Genomic DNA, 14,774 nt, shown 5'->3' on the forward strand with positions numbered 1-14,774 from the left:
AGGTTTTGATACAATCTTTACACGAAAAACGTCTATCAAAACATCAAGCCTATGAAAGCGGACCGGGTGTAAAAAGTATTTCATCATTCCTAATGGCCGATCTTTAGCAGTTGGTAGTAACAACCAGATGTTGAGAGTAACAAAAACAATGAAAAGCAGAATTTAAGTAACAGAATTCAAAAGAAGAAAAGAATTTTCAATTATACAATTAACACAAACATTGAGAAGCAATCATATATAATCATGAGAAACTTACTGAAGGATTGAAGTCGGTGATTGAATATCCGAAATTAAGAAGAAGAATTAAGGTGCAGAGAGTGTCCTGGGGATTGAAGTATGTAACTGAATATTCGAAATTCAACTTACGTGAGATTATTCAGATCCATAATAACCACACAATGCTGTGAAGAAATACTCATTATCATATGTTTCAAATATATACTGACAAAAATATGATCAAATCGACATAATAATAAGAATTAAATGTAATAGATATGATTGATAAGGATACCATAAAAAGATGTTCTTAATCGGGTAATTGAATAATTTCGGTTAATGTATACCGCTGGTAGCAGATTAATTTTGTGAAACCAAAAAAGGACGTTATATGGATTCCATATTGGATTCAATATTAAATTTAAAATTTGAAGAGATTTGTAATCAAGTTTGAATCAAATTCAAGTATGAATTCAGGAAGAGTAATAACGATGAATACGAGAGTAAATAGAATATTTGTTCAGCTCGTATTATGCTTTTGAGTTTACAGATTACAATGAATAATCTGTAAAGTCTGAGTAAAAAAGCAATCCTAATCACTTAGTACAGACCCCTATTTATAGGAGAACAAAAGCATAACAATTCTAAGGACTAGACATTAAGACTGCTCTTTATAATGCCTTAGTACAAATAACATTACATCCGAAGACACCTTCTTACGAAGACAAAATATACTTCGTAACAATCTAACTGACTCTTCGACTATTACAACATTTAAGCCCTAACAATCTCCCCCTTTGGAATCAAGGTCGAAATCTTCAAGACGTCAGTGATTGAACGGCATACATCAGCACTCTTCGGATCTCCATGTACCAAGAGATAACTTTCTTTATCTCTTTCTTATCTCCTTCCGAGTTCTTCTTGCAATGGTTCATACGAACAATTAAGTTCGTATATTGCGAGTTGGTGTATCTCTCCACTTCGCAAGTTTGAAATAAGAACCTTTTAGCTCTTCCAGCTTTGTCTTTTCCTGCAAAAACAATCCCCAATGGCTTTAAACAAATTTCACCATCTTCGTACTTGTTCAGCTCATTCTGTTTCTTTGTTGGTGCCATTGGTGCAGTTATGTCGAAGCCTTTGACAGTAGCAAGTTCGACATCTGTTTGAGCTAAGCACTCAAAATAATTCTCCAAAAATATTTTAATGTGCTTGCACCCAAGACTAAAAACATCTGGTTCTGTGTCTTGGAGAAAAGAAAATGATTTGTCTTTGAGCATCAAGGCAATGTTGATTAGATCATATGTGTTCATCAAAGGAAAGTCTGCCACTGTGAATTCTTGTAACTTTCCACTTGCTCTTGCCACAGTGTACTTCAAATTTTCAAACTTCCCTTCGAATATGACATCCCTTTTTATAGATATCACCTTCTTAATCTTCTCCGAAAACCATACTTCCTCTTGAGCCTTCGCTAATACTGCATGAAACCTTATCTTCATCTTCTTTCCCTCTTCGATTTCCATTGATTTTGTTTTAGCCTTGAACTGTGGCATAACGAACATCATTTCATTGACTGGAAAGTCAAGTTGACCAAAGTCTGTGTTCGTAACCACATAGCTCTTTTTCGGAACCTTTTCGAAAGAGTACATATAATCAAACATCACTATGGACTTGATGGTTTCGTAGTTATAAACTTTTTTTGGATCACCCTTATCAACATTCGAACCATCCAAAGCTCTTTGTCTCATTATACTTTGAACATGTCTCATTCTATCAACCTCAGCTGCCACCTCAGCTTTCTTCTTTTTATTTGACTTCTCAATCATAACTCCTTTTCCCTTGTCTTTAATGTTTGACGAAGCCATATTCTTTGAAGAAGAGACATCAATTTGATTCTCAATTACAATACCTTTTGATATAGGTTTTGAAATTGGAAGTGTTGTAATCACAGTCGAAATGACTGGATCAGCTGAAACAACAGTTGGCTTTACTACCACTTTCGAAGGATATACTTTTCCGACTACCTTCGTATCTTCAGTTTTCTTTATTTGTTCCCCAGCCTTTGTATTATCAATCTTTTCTCCCCCTTGCACCCCTGTGAAAGCAGGTGGGGCATCCGATACATTTGGTAAAAGGCTCGAAATACGAAGTAGTGGAGCCAAATTCTTGGGTAAGATGGCTTCGAATTGAGAAAATTTTTGAGACAGAAATTCTTGAGAAATAATCAAAGAAACACTCTTCGAAGACAAGTCTTGTAATTCTTTCAGCAACCTGACCAATTCTCCAAAGCTTTGTTCTTCTTTGGTAGAAATATTTATCAGTTGTGGATTTATCTGCTCAAACATTTTGACACATTTGACAACAACATCACAAATAATGTCAATTTTCTGATTTGCTAAAGCGTAATCTTGCTGAGTAGTCTGAACTTCCTTCTGCATGTCTTCACGAAGTTCTCTGATTTGTAAGGTGACATCTTCTCATACTTTCTTGACTTCCTGTACGAAGAGCACATGACGCTCCTTCGTAACAATCTTTAGATCCTTTAATTACGTCACAAAATCAGATCTCAGAGAATTGATTCGATTCTCTGTAGAAATATCATTCTGATCAACCTTCTCAAGAACTCGACTTTCCGAATCCCTAATCAACCCCGATGCCTTCGAAATCACCCTTTCTTCCATCAGCTTCATTAATGAATCAACTTCCATTCTTGTAACTCCACCACTGCCCACATCTGCTTAGGATTGCAAGATAGAATTCAATTTTGAATTCAAAATCTTAAACTGCTTCATGGTCATCAGCATGTGGTTAGGGAAATCTTCTTCGGCTTGATCAAAATGAAGAGCTTCGAACGTTCCTCCAAAGCCTTCGTTATCAGTTTCATCATCAGCCATGGTTTCATCAATAGGTGAGGATGGATGGGGTGGATCAGTTGATTGAGTTGAGAATATGGTGGTGAATGGTTGATCCATAATTGATTGAAATGTGGGAGAATCAGTTGTTGATGTAACCTGGGGTAAAGAAGTTGGTTCAAGAAGCTTCGCATCGTCAGGCTTCGAAATACCAGCAGGCAGGCTGGTATCCACTTCTTTTGGAATTTCAATCTCTGGTGTCTCAGGAACTTGCTCTACTTCTTTGATTCTTTGATTCTTCTTCAAAAACTTTGCAAGATCTTAAGCCCTTAGTTTCTTAGATGATGGAGACACCAGAGCTGGAATTTCCCGAACTGTGACCCCCTGATGAGAAAGTTGCGTTTTCTTCACAAGCTGAGACTTTCGCATGATTTTGATACTTCGAAAAACACCCGTCTTCGAAGGAATCGTTTCTTTCGAATAAGACGCTTCAATAACTGGTGTATCAACTACTGAGGTTAAAATTTGAGAAACCTCTTCGACTTTATCAGCTGTAGCCACTGGAATTTTCTTCTTCTCTTCCTTCACCACTTTTTCCGAAGACCTACCATCTGTTTTCTTCGATTTCTTAGGCTTTTTCTTCTCTTCTTCATGTAAGACCCCGGTAAAGACAATTGTGTCAATGGATTGCAAATATGACACCAAAACTGCATTCGTCGGATCCACCTTCTTGAGCATCGCATCCGGAATGTGAGCTATTGATGTAAAGATGGCCGGATCATCATTGACTTCCTTCGGACTACTATACATGTGAAATACCGTCTTTTCTTCGAATTCCGGAACTTCGCTTTTCTCCATGTGATAAACATACTGTATTATTAGACTCCAATAACGAGCACAATAAAATCCCTGCTTGGCACTCGTCTTTGAAATGCTAGTTACGAACTCTGTCCACAACTGTTCAGAGTAATCAACCTGCAAATCATAGTATAACTCAGCAACCATTGCATATACCTCCATCCTTCCTTTATCAAGACCCACGGTTCTTCCAGTAAGACATCGAAGGAAAATTCCAAATAAAAAATTCCATACCGTAGGTAATCCGGATTTCTTGAAGTCACTAATACGCATCAAAGGAGGTTGATGGCCCATCTCGTTAAACATAAATACCACTTGAGAAGAAGACACTTCATCATATGGACCAGAATTTGGAATCCCCAAAATTTTGCAAAATAATCTCTTGGATACCCTAATACGCGTATCATTCACCATAGTGAATTCCACACAACTTGTCTCCTTGTTGTATGATGCAGAGGAACCCGCCTTTGATAACCAAGACATTGGAACAGCAAAAGAATCGAACATTTCTTTAGACAGAACTGAATTCTGTAAAGCAACCACTAGCATTTGGAGTTCAACCGGATATTTTGACAAATCAGATTCCACTTGGTAGTTTGAACCCTGGATTTTCAGAATTGGAACGCTAACTACTTCGTCTGTGGTTGGTGATGATGTAGTCGCCATTGTTGAAGATAAGAACATAAAAGGTATGAAGAAGATGACTTTTTGAAGAGATGAGTTGCAAAGAGAATTTTGTATGACAGAATGTTTGATCGCATAAAGTGTTATTGACTCCTGATTTCCCCTTTTATATGTAACCCTAGAATTTTGAATTTGAAGCGGGATGCATTAAATGCTTGCTAACATGGCACCTTGAAATACGGACTTCACTCATCAAAAAGTAACAAACGTAACTGTCAGCACGCCTTATACGCTTATCGTATACCATACGTCACCAAGAGACAAGACTGTTTGATATTCCCCAAGAGAATTGTAACCGTCGGATTCCTTCGGAATAGAGGTCAAGCTCTTTCACTTTTGGGGTTTAAAAAGCGAAGTCATATGCCAGAGTTTCGAAATCATCAGTTTAAGTTGGTTTTACTCAAACCTCAAGGACTTCGTGTGTGCTGTGTTCCAAAAAACATTTAGATGAGAACCGAAAAAAAATTGGAAACTTGTGATGTCAAAATTTATTTTGACACAAAAACAGTTTAATCCCGGGCAAAGATTTCTTCGAAAATTATCAAGAGAGATAATTAACAGCTTGCTTGGTTTCCCGTGAATTACAATCGATAACTTGTAGAGATGTTTCGAAGGGTTTTTTTTTAAAAGGCAAATAGGTGGCTTCGAAAATTTTGTTACATTTCAACCTTAACATAAGGTGATAAATTGTAAGCAAAATTAGTTGTATGACCAGTGTAGTCAGTAACAACTTGGTTTCGGAAGATATTAAAAGTAACTAGGATTTTCGAAATATACTCACACAGAAATCATATTCATACAAAAAAATTTATGTTGAATCTTGTTGGGAACAAACATCGTAGGTTTCGAATGTTTGATTAAGATCACTCAAAAGAAATGAATGTGATTTTGAGTATAGAAGGTACTGAAACAAATGTTTCGTAAGTTCTGGAACATAGTTCCCCGTCAATTCCTTAAGGTTTATGATATTTGGGTTTCACCTCCATCACGGACTCATGATGTTAGATCATAAACACAGACTTGTGATTTGTCTAAGTTTTGATTGGTTTTATCAAAGACCTCAAGGACAAATCTTTTCAAAAATTTGGATTAAAAGAATTGTTTGGTATAAAAAGATTGGTTAAGAATCGAAATGTACCTCTGTTATAATGGACAAAACAGAAAACTCTTAACTCATGTGAGAAGAGTAAGGTAGCTCTTGTTGATTTATGCGAATACAAGCCTTGTTGGGAAGAAATTTTCATGAGATAATTTCATCAAGACTTTCATTTCTCACACATAGAGTCATATGAGGCTTGAGGCAACATGCAACAGTATGCTTCTAGGGACATCCTAACTAGTACACAATTTATTGAAATCATACCTTCCTATAGAAGACACAAAATATGAGCTCTTCGCATTTTAGTCCTGTACTAAATTCTCAGCACACAAAGGTTAAAGAACAAGGAAAACAAAAATATTTTTGTGATTTTTGATTTTTTTTTTAAATGAAAAACATAACAAAATAAAATCTTTTTGAATTTTTGATTTTTAATAAAAAATTAATCAAAAGAAAATATTTTTGATTTTTCAGGTTTTTTTAAAAGAAAAAATAAACAAACCAAAATTCTAACCTTAAACAATATGTGTACGAAATGCGAACAATTGAATTAGAAATACCTTCAAAACATACGAACACGAGGCATTCGAACCGTTGACTTGAACAGTAATCTCTGATTATGTACTTCAACAAGGAATAAATCTTCCGAATGCGAAGCATTCGAAGCGTTGACCATGAACAGTAACTTTCAGTACACCAAAACATCCGAACTCATCATCCTTCACTTTTATCACATGTAAGTGAATTTCCATCAACCGTACCCAATCCTTCCAATATTCGAAGAAATGATTTTTCATCCAATGCCTTTGTGAAAATATCTTCCAATTGTTCCGTTGTTTTCACAAAATGAACTTCAATATTTCCTTCTTCGACATGATCTTTGATGAAATGATATCTAAGAGCAATGTGCTTAGTCTTCGAATGCTGCACAGGATTATGACAAATTCTTATTGCACTTTGTGAATCACAATATAAAGGAATCTTTTTCATATTAATAGCATAATTTCGTAATTGACTTTGAATCCAAATTATTTGTGATGTACACGCAGCTGCAACAACATATTCAGCTTCAGCTGTAGATATCGAAACACATGTTTGCTTCTTCGATTGCCAACTGACCAACTTTCCATCTAGTAATTGACACCCACCAGTTGTGCTTTTACGATCAAGACTGCATCCTCCAAGATCCGCATCCGAATAAGCTTGTACAACGAACCCTGTTTTCGAAGGATACCACAAACCTAATGAAGTAGTGCCTTTCAAATATCGAAAAATATTCTTCACCGCTGTTAAATGTGGTTCACATGGATTTGATTGATACCTTGCACAATTACAAACAGAAAACATAATATCAGGTCGACTTGCAGTTAAATACAATAAAGACCCAATCATGCTTCGATACAGAGTGAAATCAACAGCAGATTTATCTAACGAAGGAGTTAGCTTTATGTCCATTGCCATTGGTACTCGTAACTTTGTGCTATTCGTCATGCTAAACTTTTCTAACAAATTCTTCGTATATTTCTCCTTATTAATGAAGATGCCTTCCCTGTTTTGACGAATATTCAAACCCAAAAAGTTATTAATTTTACCCATCATACTCATTTCGAATTTTCTTTTCATCAAGTCTTCGAATTCTTTGGATAAAGCAGGATCAGTAGAGCCAAAAGTTATATCATCAACATAAATTTGAACAATCATCAGGTGATTCCCAATTTTCTTTCGAAATAAAGTGGGATCAACTACTCCTTGTTTAAATTTAGATTGTTTCAAAAATGATGTTAAGGTTGCATACCATGCTCTTGGTGCTTGTTTTAACCCATACACAACTTTATCTAAAATATAAACATGATCAGGATGTTCGGTATTTATAAAACCTGGTGGTCTCATTCACAATTTTAACTAAATCATCAACATCATGATAATCTTCAACTTTAGCAATTCCATATCTATACCTATCATTTGGAACTTTGTTAAAATCAAAAATTTCTTTTTCACAATCATATGAAACAATATCTACCTTAGCTCTATCATATGCTAAAAATGGTAGCAATTTTCTGTGTTGTTCTTTACTTATCTCACTCGAATGATGTAATTCAGTTAATTTTCCATACAATCTTTTCGCAGAATTACAGAAAATATTTCTCTATGCTAACAACAAGTTTATTTCCTTTGCTAAACTCTCCCTATCCTCCATAATATTCGACACTTGCAATTCTAAATAATCAACCCTAGTGACTTTTGATTCTAACTTCTTTCTTGTCTCTAGTAATTGATCATTTAACTTTTTAGCTTCATTGCTAGCAGACACGGCAATTGAGTCAAAGTAAGTAACAGTTTCATCAAAAGATACTAACTCAGAATTATATGCAGAAACTGGAATATTAAAGGATTCAAGAAGTTTACGTACCTTGGTAGTCATGGGCGGCCTGTCGGTAGACTTCGATACGAAGCACTGCCCTCGTACTTCGTAATTCTCTTCCTCATCTGAATCTTCTTCAACTTTTGCATACATGGCCCCGTGTGTTGGATTCTTCATTTCTTCATCGTCTGAACCTGAGGACCATATTTGATATGTGCCATCCGATTCAATTTCTCCATGAGCCACCAACGACAAATTTTTTGCCTTCAACTTCACTTCCTCCAGTTTCTCAGTATAATAAGCTTCATCCTTTGTTTTATTTTTCTTTTCCTCATTCTTCTTCAACAAGCAATCTACTGCCAAGTGATTTGTACCATAGCAATAGTGGCAATTAATCCCTGTATCACCTTTCAACATCTTCTTCATTTGCTCCATTTCACTCTTCGAATCCGTCTTCACTTCTTTCTTCTTTTCATCCACTCTATTTTTGTTCTCAAAACTACCCTTCGAATCTGATGACTTGTTCTTTGGATTAAAAGGTTTCTTAAAAAATTTCTTTACTCGATTGTTTGAGTAAAATGCAACAACCTCATCATCAGAATTCATCAGAAAACCTTCTTCTTCATCAGACTTCGATTTTTCATTCTCTCTTTCTGAAACCTTCGAAACGAGTGCCAATGGTCCACCAAGACTTGCTATCGCTTCCTCAGCTATTTCATTAACCTCATTTTCATGAGATTTCAATTGATTGTACAAGTCATTCAAAGTCGAAGTATCAAAACTCTGTTGGTTTTTCACCATCATACTCACATTCCTCCACTCCTTTCGAAGTCCCATTACAAATATCAAGTTGTACTCCATTGATGACCTTGTAATACCATAACGATTACAACGATAGATTAACTCGTTGAACCGATCATAGTATACTTCAATGGATTCAGATTCTTTCTGTTTGAAATCTTTGAGTTCCACCAGACATTGTTTCACAGATGTGATCTTCGTCTTTTCACTTCCTTGAAATTTGTCTTTGAGATTGTTCCAGATTTCTTTAGTTGTTGTGCATGTTCTGACATAATTGTACACAACAGGAGGCAAGGCACCTCTTAATTCCCTCATGCATTTCTTCTCCAGTTGTTTTAAACGATTGGATTGATTGTCAACTTCCGAACTGCTTGAAGACACACCGATTGGTTGAACTGTTGCAGGTTGATTGATTTCTCCTGAAATGCACTTCCATAATTCTTCATCCAATCCGTTCAAGTAATCTTGCATACGATCTGCCCACTGATCGTAATATTCTGGAATAAGCATCGGAATTTTTGTGGATGAACCAAGCAAATGAGAAAATGATGTCATGGAATTCAGATTGAATGACGCCATTGTTGTACGGACAAAAACTTCAAGATAATACAAAAACTTTGAGAATTTTGAAATCAAATTGTATATTTCAAATCAGAATCACACAACGAACACTCGATTCACGAATATGTTCGCAGAATCAAATCCTAGATTTAGATCAAGAAGAATTTTTCACACTCAAAAAGAACGGAAACTTTTTGAATCAAACAGTAGATTCAAAAATCTTTTTGAACGTATGAAAATCAGATCACAGAAAGGATTCCTGCTCTGATACCAATTGAAGAAATTTGTAATCGAGATTGAATCAAATTCAAGTATGAATTCAGGAAGAGTAATAACGATGAATACGAGAGTAAATAGAATATTTGTTCAGCTCGTATTATGCTTTTGAGTTTACAGATTACAATGAATAATCTGTAAAGTCTGAGTAAAAAAGCAATCCTAATCACTTAGTACAGACCCCTATTTATAGGAGAACAAAAGCATAACAATTCTAAGGACTAGACATTAAGACTGCTCTTTATAATGCCTTAGTACAAATAACATTACATCCGAAGACACCTTCTTACGAAGACAAAATATACTTCGTAACAATCTAACTGACTCTTCGACTATTACAACATTTAAGCCCTAACAAAATTTCCATATTCAATATCGATTTCTAAGTGAAACAAATAAATGGTAAAATATGGTATTTTATATTTGTAAAATACGGATTATATGCATAATTTGTTTAAATGTGATTTATTTTAAGATCTTTCGAATCATAATACCCGTCATAGTGGTATGTGTTTTGAAACAAATACACCTGTATCAAAAAGCCTAACACATCACATGGAATGAGCCGGCGAGGGCATATTAGTCTTTTGCATATTTGTATGTATATTTGAATTGTATAAGAATTTAAGCTAAATATTGTTTTACCGGTTAAAATTGTATAAGTTTTCCTTTAAGATTTACTTGAAGACAAAAAAAAAATTCAGTATACTGCTTCTCCTAGGGTCTCTGATATTTTACTTTGTTTCTATATGCATAATGTTTATTATTGCAGATAAAGTTAAGCATTGCTGGAAAGGATACTGTTAGGGAGGATGATTTGGATGAATTGACTTCGAATTCCATAGTTACAGATTATGATATATCAAGCATATCAGGTTTAGAAAATGAAGAAAACAAAGAATTTGACAGCCTCGGCGATTCAACTAAGGGATTGTTGGGAAGTATGAAGCATAAGATTTGTATGCCTCTATCCAATGGAGAAATGATTTCATTTTGGAAGTGCTTGCTTCTTGGTGACTTTGAGAAAATTATGTTTGAACATGATTTACATGGGTTTACAAAGGACAATAATACCCCTTGTATTACAGTGAAGGAAATGACTGAGAGACTGCTGAATGTGATCCATGTAGCTATGTCCCACCCGTTTTAGAGTTATGTTGCTTGCTACTGGTGGGCATTTTGTTGGTTGTGTCTTTGATGGAAACTCCATTGTTGCCCACAAAACATTCCACAGGTCTGTTCTTTATCTATCTTATCACTTTAATTTCATCAGAAAAATTATTTATGAGCTTAAAATTAATATATCCTTGCCCAGAACTAAAAATATACCTTATTAGTATCCATGATTGTAAATACAGGTCATGTAATTTAGTTGCATATAATATTCTTATTTGTATATGCTTGAAACGAATTAATCCTTGTCAACACCACCATCATTAAATAATTAGTATATTGCTAATAAGACTCTTTAAAAACATATTTGTTTCATTCTTTTACACCATAAATAGACAGATATATATATGCCACACATATATTAAAAGAAGATTAGTCTAATTACAATGATAACCCTAAAAGCATAATCGTATTAACATAGAGAATAACAGCGAAAATAAAGCAAGAAGTATCAGTGTTTGAATAGTGGACACCAAAAAGAGCAATACTGTGAAAGAGAAACAAAAAAAAAACAATATTCAAGAACATTGTTGATTCAAAAAGGACAATCTGAAATTACTTTTCAATCTTTGGTATTAATAGACCTGTGTTGCCATCAACTTTGGAATTCAATCGAGGGACCTTGGTGGACAAATTCGCATTATCATACTCATCAACATCAATGGTATGTCCAACGTTTCGTTTTTTACCATTGTTGGCAAATTATACTTGAACGGACTTGTAGCTTCAAATTTGTCGGGCATTGAAGGGGTCAAATTATCACCTGTGTGTGAGATCGCATCCTTAAAACAAAATGTTGTAAATAGCTTTAGTACTAAAATATTAACAAAAAATACTTTTTAAAATAGACTATATAAAATTAAATAATGTAGATTTATAATATAACCTTTAAGGACTTCATTTCATGAGATGCTTCATGAGATGCGATTTCTGTATCATTAGCATTTGCAGGACTACCTGTCTGATTCAGAAATTTAAATATTTATATAATTTGTGGGACATAGCTCTCAATCGATAGAGATTTACAATTAATTAGTGAAGATCATTAAAGAAAAGTATGGATCATAAAAAGTAATATTAAAAAAAGAAATAAAAATAATATATAAATACCTCAACAGCTAACTTTTTTTCCAAAGCATCGATAACGTTACTATCAACCGTATAGCCAAGTATCCAAACCGATTGTAGTTATTGGAAACGTTAAAACTATTAACATCTACCTTAAAAGCCATCTTTTTATGCTCCAGACATTTGAGGTCATAAGGATACAATATTGGATTATCCCCAGCCTGGAATAAATGTGTTATATAATATAGTTATGGTTAAAAGCACATTAATGTAAAGAAAATCCAAAAAGTAATAGCAATTAATAAAACAAAATATTGTAATTATGTTATACTTGTTTGATTTTCTCTATAAGATCACGTGCGCATTTTTTGACGAGTCTATAAGCATCTCGAGAGTTAGAGTGATTGTTCCAGAATCATCTTGCACACGAATAGGTATTTTATACCTATAAAACATTCCCACATAAATAAATATTAAATATGTTTAATATTTAATAATGTAGTTAATTTGTTCATTTCATATTTTCTTAAATGTAAAAAACCTTGGAACAGAAGAGATCTTCTTATTTATACACTTATCACCATAGCATTTTAAAACCACACTTGCATCACCATTATCTGGACCGCTGAACACATCTCTTGTTTCAACTTTCTTTCTACAATTTGTACACGCATCATAATACCAATCAATATCTTGGTGAATAGCATAAATGGTCCTAACAATGATATATTGACCGACCTAAAAAAATAAAAAATATCAAAAGGATCATAAAAACAATACAATTAGATTATCTGTCAAATAGAAAACAATATCACATCAATACAACTAAAATATTCACATACCTCTTGTGGTTCTATCAAATCGACAACATTTTTAACTTTGTAATTATTCAAAAAGTCATCAGATTCCGAATATGATTGAGAGTTATCAACAGTCAAAGAAGAAGAAGGGTTTTGAAGTCCTTGTAATCCAACCAAGTTGTTTTTAATTTAGGAGATTAAAAATAAAATTAGTAAAATTATTTAAAAAAAAAAAAACAAAAAAACGATGAATTATTAAAATAGTTTATTACCTATCTGTGAAGGTAACAATTACGGGAAGATTAGCATTTATGAACATCCGTGTTTATTCAAAATAACTGTTAACGGAAGGTGTTCCTGATGAAACAAAATAAAATAGTCAAAAGAATGAGTAATATAAAAGACTAAAATAAGGATGCTTTGTATAAAAAATGTACCGTTATAGACATTAATTTTTGCAAACTGCAAAAGGACAATCACATGACCAACTTGTTTATAAGCTTCAAGATAAGAAATCAACTGGTATACAATATCTCCAAACAATGTCATGTTAACCTGCAAACCTCTGCAAAAATAATAATGATTAAATGAATATATAATACTAAAATAACACATGCAAGTTGTAAAGTAATGAATGTAATATAAGATATAATATAAGAAAAGTTTTGGTTACTCTAAGTTTCTGATTTGTAAAGGTAGCCTATGTAGAGATTTGCTGACATCACAAGAATCAAGTTTTCCTAATGAAACAACTTCACCAATAATATCTACAAAATGATAATACAATATGTCAAAATGACGTAAAATTAAAGAATTAATTATAATATACAATCAAGAAGGGGAAAAAATTACCGATTGAGTCATTAGAGGTAGCTGTTGCAGAGATTATTGTTTCAAAAGAAACACAAGAAAAGCCATATGTTGTTTTGGATTGAAAGTGTAGACACTCATTAACAGTTGTTCTTGAGTGCAAATTTAACTTGGAGGTTACATCACTTATTTTAAAAGTGTATCTGTTAGGAGCGATAGTGGGGGACCGGATGTAAACAGCTTGATATTCTTTCAGTTTGGACTCAAACCTTTGAAAATCTCTTGGATACACACTTGCTCGGATTTTTGTACACTATTCACACAGGGTAAGAATATTATATACTGTTAAAAAGTGATATTTTAATAAATATAAATTGGTCAACATTGAAGATCTTATTCGACCATGAAAGATTTTGAATAATATTATTGGAATGATCAAATAAACAAAAAAATGATTTTGAATAATGCTATTGGAATAGTAGATTTTACCATTTCATCCATGAGTATCATCTCAATTGATTTGACAATAGTGGGGTTGCCATCTGAAAGTGATCTCCACAGCCGGATGATAGACACTTTTAGTGTGTAGTCATCCTTCATGTTGTCCAAGTCTTTAATCAAAGTGATGTTTCTATCTGCCATTGTCACTATAACAGAAAAGTACACACATAAATTATAAACAGAAATAAAATTACCATTATGTCTATGGAGTACTAATAATATAAGAACAAACTCAATAATGCAATATGGTTATATTCAAACATTCATACAAAGAAAACAAAAACTGAAAGAAACATGCTAACATAAACTATATAACTCTGTACATCATTCATAATTAAAAATAATAATGATAAGTGAAACAACAGGCTAACAGAAACTATATACCCCTGTACATCATTCATAATTGAATTTATTTCTAATTCCTGCCAAATCTGACAGAATTCGGAGAACAAACACCTACTTTCTTGATGTTTCTGGAACAAATCCCAAACATTAGTTTCATGAACAAAGATCATATGAGATAGATATTGTAACACACCATATAGACACTTGCATGTAAGATAGGATTTATCACCACCCACAAATCAATCATCTAAAACCATTGATCTCAGTTAAACTAATTCCTGGCTTGTTCCCTATATCTCTTATCTTTTTCTCTCCTTGTTAATTCCATCAGGGTGTAAAACCTTTTCAAACCTTATGTGTAATTAAATGAT

General features: G+C 33.6%; 1 protein-coding gene across 1 annotated transcript; it reads right to left on the minus strand.

Moving 5' to 3' along the window:
* Positions 1-11,260: 11,260 nt before the first annotated feature.
* On the minus strand, positions 11,261-14,199 carry LOC145051812 (uncharacterized). Its single transcript, XM_078999642.1, has 12 exons — positions 14,047-14,199; positions 13,600-13,870; positions 13,421-13,514; positions 13,185-13,312; positions 12,790-12,908; positions 12,489-12,685; positions 12,305-12,392; positions 12,100-12,168; positions 11,766-11,840; positions 11,569-11,661; positions 11,439-11,500; positions 11,261-11,366 (listed from the first exon to the last, which is right to left on the minus strand). The coding sequence occupies exons 1-12, from the start codon at positions 14,197-14,199 to the stop codon at positions 11,261-11,263; spliced, it is 1,455 nt and encodes a 484-aa protein (XP_078855768.1).
* Between the last annotated feature and the right edge of the window lie 575 nt (positions 14,200-14,774).

This window comes from Lactuca serriola, chromosome 1 (genome assembly GCF_051521515.1).
Source record: "Lactuca serriola cultivar US96UC23 chromosome 1, Lser_US96UC23_V15, whole genome shotgun sequence".
NCBI lineage: Eukaryota > Viridiplantae > Streptophyta > Magnoliopsida > Asterales > Asteraceae > Lactuca > Lactuca serriola.